The following is a 13,886-nucleotide window of genomic DNA, read 5'->3' on the forward strand; positions in this document are numbered from 1 at the left end:
ATGTACAAGTCCGATTCAACCGTAAACTCTATGCCAGATACACTCAACTCTATATCATTTAAGATGATGTATGAGTCTGATCCAATAGCAAACTATATAGACCCAGATCTGCTGTCACATAATGCGCTTGTGGATCTGAGTCTATGCCATTTGAAAGGTGTAATAAGTAAAACAAACAAGATAAACCCTGATCTGTTGGCACATTATGCAACAGCAGATCAAAGTCTATGTTGTTTGCAGTTAGATGTAACTAATAAGTAAGTACAGACAGTATTTAAAGGAGAAGAAACAAAGCTTTTGTTATAATCCTTAATTTTTTATTTTATACTGACTGTAAATGCAAATGAAATAAATGTATAAGCTGAAAATCCTGTAATTTACTATAAAATATTCTGCATGCTTTACATGAACCATACCATTTCTGGTACATGTACTTGCATTCAATGTCACATAAGCATGGCAAAAACAAACAAAAAAATCAAGATTGTTTTACTCCATTTAATTTTTTTTTAAATCTGCTTTGCCAAAAATATACTTTCTTTCTGAAAAACATTATGATATATATATATATAACTAAAACAGAAAATCACAAATGACCTAATATCACAGATAAACCAAAAGGACATGAATGCCAAAATTATTTTATATCACAGATACACCAAAAAGGATCTTTCGTCATACTGATGAAAATATTGTGTACAGTAGTATACAAATGTGTGAATATGTAAAAGTATTTATTAAAAATATTCATCAAAACATTTCAACATTTGTTGAAAGATCAAAAATATTCTCTGCAAACAAAAGAAATACATGGTAATTTACCTAAAAATGAAATGTCGGATTCCATAATTCAACACAGGGACATATTACTCAAATGATTAGGGAAGAAAAAACTGGTAATAGTTGGAGGGAGGGAAGGGAAGCAGCTAATTCCTTTTTGTTACTTTTTAAAATTATATTGGTCTAAAAACATTGTCATAAACTAAAAACAACTCTATTATCACATCCTTCTTCTGTGGAAAGAGTTACTGGTTTGGAGCAGAAAAACAGGGCATGGTCAGACTTAATTTTTTGGGGAGGGGTGTATGTGGTAAAGAGATTTGGTTAATACCATATTACCAGAACCACTCAAAACATGGGGGGTGGGGCCAACAATTTCTTTCCTATATAATAAATCTTCAACCATAATCAATAGTCATTTATATCCATCATTCCAAAAAAGGTGAAGCAATGACTTCGCTGATACCTACTTCAACACAAGGTAAATATTCTATACACATATTTTCACCATAAAATGCCAAAATTCAAGATAAATTTAATGCACCAAATTAAGCTTTGTTCCTATATCATTCTTTAAATTTTCTATTAAAATTACAAATCTGCAATATTTGTAGGTCTTTCATCTATGCTTTTTAAATGTTTTATGAATATCAACTTTTGGGCATGAGAAATGTGGTCTAAATTCTACTAACCTTACACTAACAAGGAAAGGAGCATACAAATTTGGTTTTAAACTTGTAATAATAAAATGAAATTGTATTAGTAATTGTATGGTATGCAAAATATTAACAATGATTTATACATGTATGTTACTATAATTGACCAATAAATGAAAATGAACAATCATTATCTTTCATTTTATTTTTACAAAATCAAGGTATTTTCCAAATAGTTGATAAAATATATGTATTATCCATACTACTTACCTGGATCATTTATTATGAATGAAGCCAGTAGCTGATTCTTTTGATTATTTAATCATTCACTATAAATGAATGCAATAAATGCATGCACCCCACGTTCCATTGAACATAAGCACTCTCATTAGCTCATTAATGTTATTAGTGAACAAAGGGCCAAGAAAAGAAATTCTCTGCAATCTCTGAGTACATTCAATTAATACAATTCTTTTTTAAACCGTTTTATGTACTGTGAGCAAGCTCTGGTGAAGTAAATAAAATGAAATAACAAGAACAGACAGCACCATCCACAGAATAAACAAAATTTTTAATAACATTATTGTATTTATTGCAGTTAATCTATTATTTGACTAACTTAAATTTGTAACCAATCATCGTAAATAAACACTATTATTCAACACATCGGCAATGTAATCTTGAAATGAGTGTAAAATACCATGTGGGCTCTATGTGCATGTCTTAAGAACTATAAATGGAGACTACCTCTCTGCCTTGAAATGTATTCTGTGATGATAACCAGGTGTTGAAGGCCTTGTATCTTTTTAAACAAGCCTGGTTTAATATTAAACAAGCTGTAATTAAAGGGATTTGCACTTATCTTTATCTGTATACCTCTTTGGGGGATTTTACCCTCTTTTGCCTTTATCTTTATTCTGAAAGCCTTGTAGGGGATAGCTCAACTTAATCTGCACCATATAACCAGATTGTGTTGATGTGCTGTCCCCCAACATGACCAATTTAAATAAAGCATTTTCTTTTGCTCCAAGGGTGGCACTTAGAGCTGTTTGGCCCATCAAATTTTCTTGAAGACCCCCTAAATCTTTAAAACAGCACCGATTTCTCCTTATTTTGCATTATTTAATATAATAGTAGACAAGAATGATACTGATTCATAAGGGATGTTCCCATGGTTTTTGACCCAAATAATAATAAAATATTTTCCTTTCATCTCACAGATGTGTCTCTCTTTGACAAGGTTTTAATTCACACTTTAGTACACAATAAAGAAAGGTTTTGTTACAAACCAGCTCTATGCTATGAAATAGTGTCAGTGAATTTGGGCACACAGAATTAGACCTTACTGTTGACATTATTCTATATTCCTTCTCATTCCTTTCATGTTGAGAAAAGAAAATGCTCCCTATAAATGCATCATGTGACAGACTTCTTACAGCAGTAACAAGCTGTACAATAATGCCAGAATGAATGAGAACATGTTTCAATAAGGTTTTATAGAATTACTGTTTTCTATTCAGCATATTTTCCTTTACAAATAACTTGTTTGCTACATACATTGGTCTTTTATTACATGTGGTTTTGCTTCACATTATTAGGTACTTCTAAACGAACAACTGGTTGAAGGCTATGTGCATCAGCAACAATCATAATGGTAAGAATGCTAGCATACCTCTATGTTATTTTCATGTCACTGTGACTGACATGTCTTTATATGTGTTTATTAGGAAAACAACACACTGTCTAAAACAAATGACTGACCAAAATGAACTGATGTCAACTTCAGCTTTATTCAAAATGGTTGCTTCCATGAGATCAAGAAATGGACTTGAACTGGTCCAAAATTTCACCTAAATATTAGCAATTATTACAATAAGGAAAAATAATTTTCTCAAGGTAGACATTATTCAACTTCTGGCAGTGCAATAAATGAATCATAAAATATATTAAAAAATTGATGTTATTGACTCGTTTTCATCGAATTTACCTCTAAAGTCAAGTGAGTGAAAATAAACTATCAGTCTTTTGAAAGATGCACATATGAAGCAGGGTCAAACTAGATTCTCCAACCCAAATTACACCAATCAATCATACAGCAAATTAACAAGAAAGAAGATATGCAAGGTCCATTTTAAATAACCAGGATTATGAGTGAGGAAAATCTGGTAAGTCAATTTTCTAAACAAATCAAACCCTATGCAAAGTACAAAACTGCATAGTGGAACAGAAAGGTTTCACACAGTGTATCTTTCATATGACACATGGTCATTGACATAAGTGTATATGGAACAGAAAGGCCTCATATAGTATATCTTTCATATGACACATGGTCACTGACATAGTGTATAGTGGAACAGAAAGGTCTCACATAGTATATCTTTCGTATGACACATGGTCATCGACATAGTGTATAGTGGAACAGAAAGGCTTCACATAGTATATCTTTCATATGACACATGGTTACTGACATACTGTATAGTGGAACAGAAAGGCCTCATATAGTATATCTTTCATATGACACATGGTCATCGACACCATTTATGAGATCAGTGTACTTTTGATAATAAGCCTAAATCAGTATAAGGTGACCTCAGAACACTGTATATTTTTATATTTCATCTGATCAGCATTATAAACAAGGGAACGCTATGTTTTTATACATCACCAGAACAGCATTATAAGAGAACAGTATATTTTTTATAGCTCCCCATAACAGCATTATAAGGAAGAGAACACTGTATTTTATATATATCTCACATTATGGGCATTATAAGAGAACACTATATATCTCACCTTAACAGCATTATGAAGAAAGAGAACACAGTATATTTGAATATCTCACCTGAACAGCATTATAGGTAAGAGAACACTGCGTATTTTTTATTACACCAAATGACATCATAAGTAAGCAAACACTGTATTTTTATCTCACCTGAACAGCATTATACATAAGAAAGCACTTTATCAAGGCCGAAAAAGTTTCAAAAAAGAAAAAGTTGTCATTGTTCATGTGATCTGACTCATTCCCACTGCCTAATCATGACAATGGATGAGCGTGCAAAAATTCTGATAGACAAATTGTCAACAAGAAGTCTACAATAAATATCGTTTCATAAACATTACAAAGCTCAGTAAAAATAAATCAGAACAAAACAAACTTGAACAGGAAATCTCAACAATACATGCAAAAACTGTTAAAGAAAACATTAAATGCCTTAAAATGTGTTAGAGACCTTGTACGTCACATGCTGGATTCTGAGACTCTTCGTGTAATTTCTCATCACATGAATTCTGTCCAACACCAGACTGGGCTGTGTTATTTTCTGCACTGCATTTCTTACAACAGCACTGGCCTTTGGTTTCAGTCTCATCGCTGTCCCCAATTGAATTTGAATTGAAGTTGCATTGGCATAAAAAGGAATCGAATTGGTCAGACACAGATTCTCCATCGTAATTAGATTTATGCCTCAAGGAATAGTGATGATTATTCAAGGACTGATCTTGAGAAATTTCTTCCTCTTTTGGTATTGCTAAAGATTCAACATGGTCAGGGCAAGATAGGTTGGCCTTGTAAAATAACTGGCACATATCTGAAGGAAAGGTGCTGGTTACCTCTTCTTGGCTATTTTTAGAGGCATCCATATCTATTCCAAGCCCATATATGTTTTTAGCACCAGGCACATTACCTTCTAACCTAAACTCAAGTGATTTATTGTCAGCACCAAAACAATTCGAGTCTCCTCTCTGTGTACAGTAGTTCTCTTTCCTATCCTTTTTACAAATCACAAACTGTCCTATCTGGGATTCCTCAGTAATGGCAAACAGTTTTTCTGATGGCATGGTTCTTCCATTATTTATAGATAAATTAGCACCATCATTATCATCAACAGTTTGCTCTTCATTTATTACTAATGTTGCATCATTCACAGCCAACTGTCCTGTTGAAACAGAATTCCCATTGACTGAACTTGGATGCGAGTTGTTTATGCTATCAGGTAAAGATTCGGTTTTCTTCTTCTCTTTGTTCTCCCCTTCAGCGCCTGAATATTTCCATTCGTCTTCGTAATACTGACCCATACAACCAGCAACCAACTGATGACTAGGCTTGACAAAGTTCCCAATCTCTGCCTTGACTTCATCAATGGTACGTTGTATTGCCTGGATAATCACCTTATCATCACAAATGTTGTCCTCATCTCCTGCTTCTTCATCTTCACTGTTGTCCTCAGGAAGAGCAAAGATGGACTTCTTGACAGGATCATAAGGAGATCTCCTCCATGAATGTTCGTTGCAAAAGCTGAAAGAAGATAGCATTTATCTTTAAACCATATATTGTGTTTCATCTTCATATGCATTACTCCCTTTACAAATGTGAAAACACAAGTTTGGGGTCAAATCTGTCGAAAAGCTGGGAGTCCATTATATGTAGAAAACGTTCAAATTAGATGCTGAACAACAAGGTACAAGATCAGAAATAAGTTATTCATGAATGCAGGGACTCTCGCTATCAATAACTCTAATTAGAATCAAAATTCTCTATGAAGGAGTTTAAAAATCTCTGAATAACCACTCCCCCAGTCTAGGAAGTACAAAATTTTGCACTCACCCAGAACGAACTCTTACTCATAGAGCTATTACAGAAATAGCAAAGTTGACAGTGCTTATGATCTACATTTGATCATGTGAAAGGTTATTTTCCAAAATTTATTCTGTGACACTTCTAACACCAGCTGTAAGTAATTACAAGCTGAAACTCTTTCTGTTGTTGGTTTTTATTAGTTTTAAAGTGTGAGAATGAAGCACTTGAATGTACCTGAGCAAAACAAATGGAAAATAAATTTCAGGTTGAAAGTATGATCTTTTAATAAACAAATAAACAAAGTCAGCATTATTTTCCACAGAACATCATTGTTAATAAAAAATAACCACTGGTCTGAGTTCAGTCAACACTTGCCCTGAGTGAATGAAACATTAACTTGACCAGCAGAAATGTTCCCATACCATTTCTAGTTCAGTAAGTGAATTATCAACTACTGCCATAAAAATAATATTTGTTACCACCAATCAAACAGTCTATTTTTCCAACAAATAATTATTTAAGACATACAAGAAAATTTTGAACTACGATTTTCTTCTAACCTCAGTCACATATTCTTAGTTTATTTATTGCAAACATTAAAAACATATGTTTCTTTTATTTATTTATTTGCTTTTAACTTACTAATCATGGTAGTATCAAGTTTTGTTTATTTAGGCATATGATCACAGATATGGATGCTAACGGTGTTTTTCAATTTATTTCTCATTATAATCTCAAAGTTTCAGTCATAAGATCTCGCCAAGGCTCTTCTATTCAATTCACCTCTTGCATATTCCCATAAGCCATGTGTCAATGGATTTGAAGTGGTAGGTTTCACTATGAAAACTCCTTGCGACAAACTTGTAATGATCCCATATCTGCACTTTGCCATTATTCCAACGAGCACCTATAGTTTTTGGTCCTTCCCCTGCCCAGATTTCCACGTGAGTCATGTCATGACGTTGTCTCTTTGCTGAAATGAGAGATTTATCTGGATGTTAAAACAGTCCAGTCTGATTAAACAACTAAAAGCAAATTGCTAAATGGGCAGAACCTACTGAAATATTGCAATCACAGAATTTTAGCAAACACAAAATTTAGCAAATTAAGTGGACAAAAATAATTTTCATTCAAATTTTATTTTCACTAAATTATGATGAAAAAAAATTTCTGTTAGAATTGTCAGCATCCAAACAGTACCGATATTTTTAAACAATTGTAGCACAAAATATGGATATTAGTTGTGAACTTTTCATAAGTCAACATGTACAAAAGGCAAAGTCATAATGCAACATGTACAAAAGGTAAAATCATAATGTAACATGTACAAAAGGCAAAGTCATAATGTAACATGTGCAAAAGGCAAAGTCATAATGTAACATGTACAAAAGGCAGTCATAATGCAACATGTATAAAAGGCAAAGTCATAATGTAACATGTATAAAAGGCAAAGTCATAATGTAAAATGTATAAAAGGCAAAGTCATAATGTAACATGTATAAAAGGCAAAGTCATAATGTAACATGTATAAAAGGTAAAATCATAATGTAACATGTATAAAAGGCAAAGTCATAATGTAACATGTACAAAAGGCGAAGTCATAATGTAATATGTATAAAAGGTAAAATCATAATGTAACATGTATAAAAGGCAAAGTCATAATGCAACATGTACAAAAGGCAAAGTCATAATGTAACATGTATAAAAGGCAAAGGACAATTATTTCCAAGACCAACTAGCCAGGCCAACTAAAACTCTGTGTTGGACAGGAGAATTTTCCTATAACTAGCTCAACTTGTACAAAAAAAAATAAGAAAAAAAGTTGTAATTTCAACAGCATATGGTCCTGATGAACTAGTAGGTCAAAACTGGAACTGTCCCCCACCCCTGGCTAAGGATGTAATGCCTATGAGTGAACAGACAGACATAATGGATTTGGTTTCATGTGGTGATTGATGATAGAGCAACACAAGCAAGTTAGTGCAAAGGCATCTGGCAATCATACCCAAATTTCTGCCTTGTAAAAGGACACATCACAGGGTTGACCTGGGCTGATCCTAGCATACGATGTGAACTCATTATCCTTTTAGCTAATGCACACTAACCACTGAGTTATTTCACCTCCTTGGACTTGTCGATGTTACGTCAAAGAAATACTCTGATTGATATTTTGTCTGTAAGTTTATCATTACAATTATTGACAGGAATTGATGTTATCAGTGATTTGATAATACCTCATGCTGGAATAAAAGGATCAAACTTGAATTTGTCTGTGTTGACGCAGCTAGCATACAACCACATATTACTTTTCATTACGCAGAGTAACTCTATCACAAAATGTTTATTTTTGCCCATCGACAACTTAGCAAATATCTGACATTTCAACCGATGCTTCAATAATCTCCCTTCTTATCATGTCCATCTTACATTTACCTAGTAAGTAAAATTATTTCATACTGAGCTGATTAAAAAGACTTAACACTGACCTAACTCAATGGTACGGATAGATTTACGGATGTATGGACCAGTACATGAGCCAAAGTGATCACTTTGTCAGCCCCTGCCAAATCAGGCTCTACAAAAGTTATCAAATGTAATGACACTAAGATTTGCTTTAGTTGTTAACCTAAGCCATGACTAAAATGCTGTAATATAGCAGTGAAGCCAGGACTAAAACGCTGTAATATAGCAGTGAAGCCAGGACTAAAAATGTAATATAGCGGTAAAGCCATGACTAAAACGCTGTAATACAGCAGTGAAGCCATGACTAAAACACTGTAATATAGCAGTGAAGCCATGACTAAAATGCTGCAATATAGCAGTGAAGCCATGACTAAAATGCTGTAATATAGCAGTGAAGCCATGACTAAAATGCTGTAATATAGCAGTGAAGCCATGACTAAAACGCTGTAATATAGCAGTGAAGCTACAAATAACATTCACTGCCTTTACAACCATTTCCCATATTCAATCAATAACTAAGGTGGCGCTATACAGTTTCGCATTTTGCATAGGGTTAGGATTTTAAAGAAAAAGAATGTCCCCGGCTTTCCTCACTGGTTATACTGGCTATTTAAAAAAGACCTTGTATATCTTAGGTATAATGCAAAGAACCTTTAATTCCCTTTATTTTGGTGTATGATTGATGGGTGTACTATGGGTTATAGAGTATACAGCTTGGCCTTACTTCAAATGTGCACCTTTCAAAAAAGTGCTAGCTCTACTTGGTCATTTTCACTTCCTGAACTTCAGAGGTAAATTGTATAAAAAAGAGCCGATAACTTTTTTTACATTTTATATATTTGGTAATTCATTCATTGCACTTTCAGAAGCTGGTATTGTCTAGTCTGGCAAAATTCATTTTCCCTATTTTAATAGCTGCTATGTATAGTGTACTTTAGACTAATTCAGACTGATTTTTTAACACAAGGGAGCAGTCATTTTAGTTAGCAGTGTGCTTAAATCATGTAAAATTTCCAAAAGTACAATATCCAAAAGAAATATCATCCACATTACATTAATGTAGCATAGAGGTATGCAAACATTCTCTCCACTGTGCATGTTTTAAATGTGAACTACTTCACCTTACATACGTCACTCTCTCAAAAGTACATATTATCTGGTGAGCGCCACCTAAAGCACATAGTAATGTGACAATGAAGCTACCCATAACATTCACTGCCTTATAAACCATTTCCCATATTCAATCAATAACTAAAGCACTTAGTAATATGACAATGAAGCTACCCATAACATTCACTGCCTTAACACATTAACCCCTAGCGACTACTTTACGGGGCAGGAGATAGTAGCCTACTTCCAAGCTCTGTAGCGAGATGGTCATGCAAAATACACTAAAGTGGTTGGCATTATAGAAAGGTAGACAGATGTAGCTCTACAATGATACCAAATAATCTAGAATATCTAGTTGCACTACAAAATACAGATAGAAAAAACCTCATTTTTTGGACACAATGTTTCTAAATCCAAAATTCGCCCGTGGTCGGAATCCAATTTTGTGTTCGGATTTTAAACTTTTTGGTCTCAGATCTAAGGCAAGCCAGTATGAACTGCAAACAGACAGATGAGCCTTTGCAAAAAGTAGGATTAGATGGGCATTTGGAATAAAGAGTGGTCTCCATACAAAAATAATGGCTTCGTTTAGCAAAAAAAAAAATTTTTAAAAAAATTACTCCACCTTTTACCCTTCTGCTCATGTGCGAGTCAGCCAACGAAAAACGATGTTTCTAACACAACTAGGCAGTATGTTATTGAAAGATGACCAAGAATTTGGTGTTTTCGAGTCTATTCAGAAATACCTTTCAAAATGTGTTTCCTACTCAGGCGAAAATGACAAAAAGCTCCAGGGGTTAATGTGCTAAAAACCATTTCCCACATCCAATCAATAACTAAAGCATTTTGTAATATGACAATGAAGCTACCCATAACATTCACTACCTTAAAAACCATTTCCCATATCCAATTAATAGACAAAACTACACATGAATATTGTTTCATGTGGAAAGAAAGAACAAATTTAATATGGTATAGGAATGTCAAGGCTGTTAGGTCCATACATACATTCGTATGCCATATCAAACAAGTCCCCCCCCCCAAACAAAATACATTCATTTAAATTTATTAAAATGTATACTTCACAAAAACATGAATTAGACATTTGGCATTTTTGTATGAAAGACCTTGTACAAGCCTTATCTATGTAATCGGGGCTAAACATACTGTGGAAGCAGTATCTACTGAGTAAATAGGTTGAAAATAAAATGGTCCAAAACCTATGTTGCATTTGAGAACGGAAAAATACACTTGCCTATGACCGCAGCTTAAATCCATTTATATGTTCCATACAACATTTCTGAAAATTCAAAGCTAGAGTATATAACCATATCTTCAGTGCAGACAGACCAATGATGAATCTGCAAAGTATACATCTAGGTCTTACCCTGATTACATACATGGGGACTGTTCTAAAAGTTGTACAATATTTTTCAGAAAAAGCCTAATGTCTAATTCATTTTTCTGAAACTATACATTTAAAAAGGTGAAAGAGAATGTGTGAATAAAAAAAGGGATATGTAATAACACAAAAACACATAAGTGCTTTGTTCCAAGTCAGGAAAGGGGGGGGGGGGGGAGGGAAACAGAAGACACATGAAATAGTATAGGAACATACATCTCAGCCTGACAGTCTCAATGTTCATATGCTAAATCTCATTCTTTCTGCACACTCGGAACAAAACATATATAGTTTTGTCTATATAATGGACAAACTTATCAAAATTATGAAGAAATTTTTTTAACTTTTAAAGAATCTCCAGGATCTCAATATTGGTGCAAATACAAATAATACAAAAACAGAATATCTTTCTTGGAGTAAACCAACCATCAGCCATAAAAAAAAAAAAATCTGATAAATAAATTCAACTAACACTTTGTATTGTAGTATGTTGCAGAAATAAAGACAAGATCCCCCGGTTTCATATCTTCCTCCCGCTCTACTGTGATTGGCAGGGTATCATACATGTAGGCTTGGTTCCATGAACCAATCTGGAAACCAAAATCATCTGCCAGATCTCTAAGAACTTGTCTCACCAATCCGCAACAGTCAAGAAACAAAGAGGAATTGTACTCATCAGCTGAAAAATAAATAAAAATCTTTTAGATTCAACAATCCTATTTATACAAAATTACATATGTGTCAGCCATAGGAATATACTAGATATGGCAATCAGATACACATTCCCACATTCTATCAAATAATTGTTATTCTCCGACACGGCAAAAAAAAAAACAACATGCAAATTATATTTGTATTTTTTTTACATGTACCATTTTTACGATTTACACATCTTGGCAGAAACATAGTCTTAATGGAATTCAAAGAATGCTGATATTTCAAAAGCTTTAATTTAGTGCATCTAAAATATCAACATACTGAAATATATGGAATCATCTAAAGAGCTCCATTTAGGTTTTACATACAGAAATACAGACTGAATTGATGCCTGTATTTAATGTCCTATCAAACATAATCAAGTTGGTATCTAATAATCTAATACAGACTGAAGGCTACTATAAATGAGCCATCAGACAAGATTAAACAAGTATCTAATTTAAAAATACAGACTAAACACCAGTACTGAATGTCCCATCAAACAAGATCGAGTGGGTTTATCTAATACCAATATTTAATGTCCCATTAAGCACGTTTAGGTATGTATGTGTGTGTGTGTGATTTGGATTTTTAACATAGCTTTAACAATTTTTCAGTTATATTGCTACGATGTCTAAAGTGTGCCAGTTTATAGCGATGTCTAGCACTGGGGCATCATGTTGCAGACATGTAGCATGATGTCCCACTCAGTAACATTATCTTGACACCAGGCCAACCAGTCCTAACACTAACCTCTTAATGCTGAGTACCTAGCAAGGCAGCTGTTAGTACCTTTTTCATTTTTTTTTTTATGACTTGGCCAGGGTTCGAAACCGCAACCTCACGCATCCAAGGCAGATGCTCTAACCACTAGGCCACTGAAGCAGTTATTAGGTATGTCACAAACACCTGTATTTAATGTCTGATCAAACACGTTTAGGCATGTAATGAACATCAGGATTTAATGTCCCATCAAACAGGATTAGACATGTCCCATCAAACAGGATTAGGCATGTAATGAACATCAGGATTTAATGTCCCATTAAACAGGATTAGACATGTAATGAACATCAGGATTTAATGTCCCATCAAACAGGATTAGACATGTGATGAACATCAGGATTTAATGTCCCATCAAACAGGATTAGACATGTCCCATCAAACAGGATTAGGCATGTAATGAACATCAGGATTTAATGTCCCATCAAACAGGATTTAATGTCCCATCAAACAGGATTAGGCATGTAATGAACATCAGGATTTAATGTCCCATCAAACAGGATTAGACATGTGATGAACATCAGGATTTAATGTCCCATCAAACAGGATTAGACATGTCCCATCAAACAGGATTAGGCATGTAATGAACATCAGGATTTAATGTCCCATCAAACAGGATTAGGCATGTAATGAACATCAGGATTTAATGTCCCATCAAACAGGATTTAATGTCCCATCAAACAGGATTAGGCATGTAATGAACATCAGGATTTAATGTCCCATCAAACAGGATTAGGCATGTGATGAACATCAGGATTTAATGTCCCATTAAACAGGATTAGACATGTCCCATCAAACAGGATTAGGCATGTGATGAACATAAGGATTTAATGTCTCATCAAACAGGATTAGGCATGTGATGAACATCAGTATTTAATGTTCCATCAAACAAGTTTAGGCATATAATGAATACCAGGATTTAATGTTCCATCAAGCAAAATTAGGCATATAATTAACACCAGGATTTAATGTCCCATCAAACAGGTTTAGGCATATAAAGAACACCAGTATTTAATGTCCCATCAAACAAGTTTAGGCATATAATGAATACCAGGATTGAATGTTCCATCAAGCAAGATTAGGCATGTGATGAACATCATGATTTAATGTCCCATCAAACAGGATTAGGCATATAATGAATACTAAGATTTAATGTCCCATCAAAAAGGATTAGGCATATAATGAACACCAGGATTTAATGTCCCATCAAACAAGTTTAGGCATATACTGAACACCAGTATTTAATGTCCCATCAAAAAGGATTAGGCATATAATGAACACCAGGATTTAATGTCCCATCAAACAGGATTAGGCATATAATGAACACCAGGATTTAATGTCCCATCAAACAAGTTTAGGCATATAATGAACACCAGTATTTAATGTCCCATCAAACAAGTTTAGGCATATAATGAATACC

At 33.9% G+C, this 13,886-nt stretch overlaps 1 protein-coding gene across 7 annotated transcripts in view; it reads right to left on the reverse strand.

Annotated features, from left to right (window-relative positions):
• Positions 1-484: 484 nt before the first annotated feature.
• The window catches only part of LOC149781743 (uncharacterized), a 90,144-nt gene continuing 76,742 nt past the window's right edge, over positions 485-13,886 (reverse strand). For all 7 annotated transcript variants that reach the window (XM_089935859.1, XM_089935856.1, XM_089935855.1 and 4 more), the window contains 3 exons: positions 11,463-11,669; positions 6,799-6,988; positions 485-5,733 (listed from right to left, as the gene is read on the reverse strand). In XM_089935859.1, the coding sequence (XP_089791985.1) occupies positions 4,662-5,733; positions 6,799-6,988; positions 11,463-11,669 (1,469 nt within the window). In that variant the 3' untranslated portion in view covers positions 485-4,661. The remainder of the gene's footprint in view (positions 5,734-6,798; positions 6,989-11,462; positions 11,670-13,886) is intronic.

The sequence above is a fragment of the Sinohyriopsis cumingii genome, chromosome 15 (genome assembly GCF_028554795.1).
Source record: "Sinohyriopsis cumingii isolate HCF-2022 chromosome 15, ASM2855479v2, whole genome shotgun sequence".
Lineage (NCBI taxonomy): Eukaryota > Metazoa > Mollusca > Bivalvia > Unionida > Unionidae > Sinohyriopsis > Sinohyriopsis cumingii.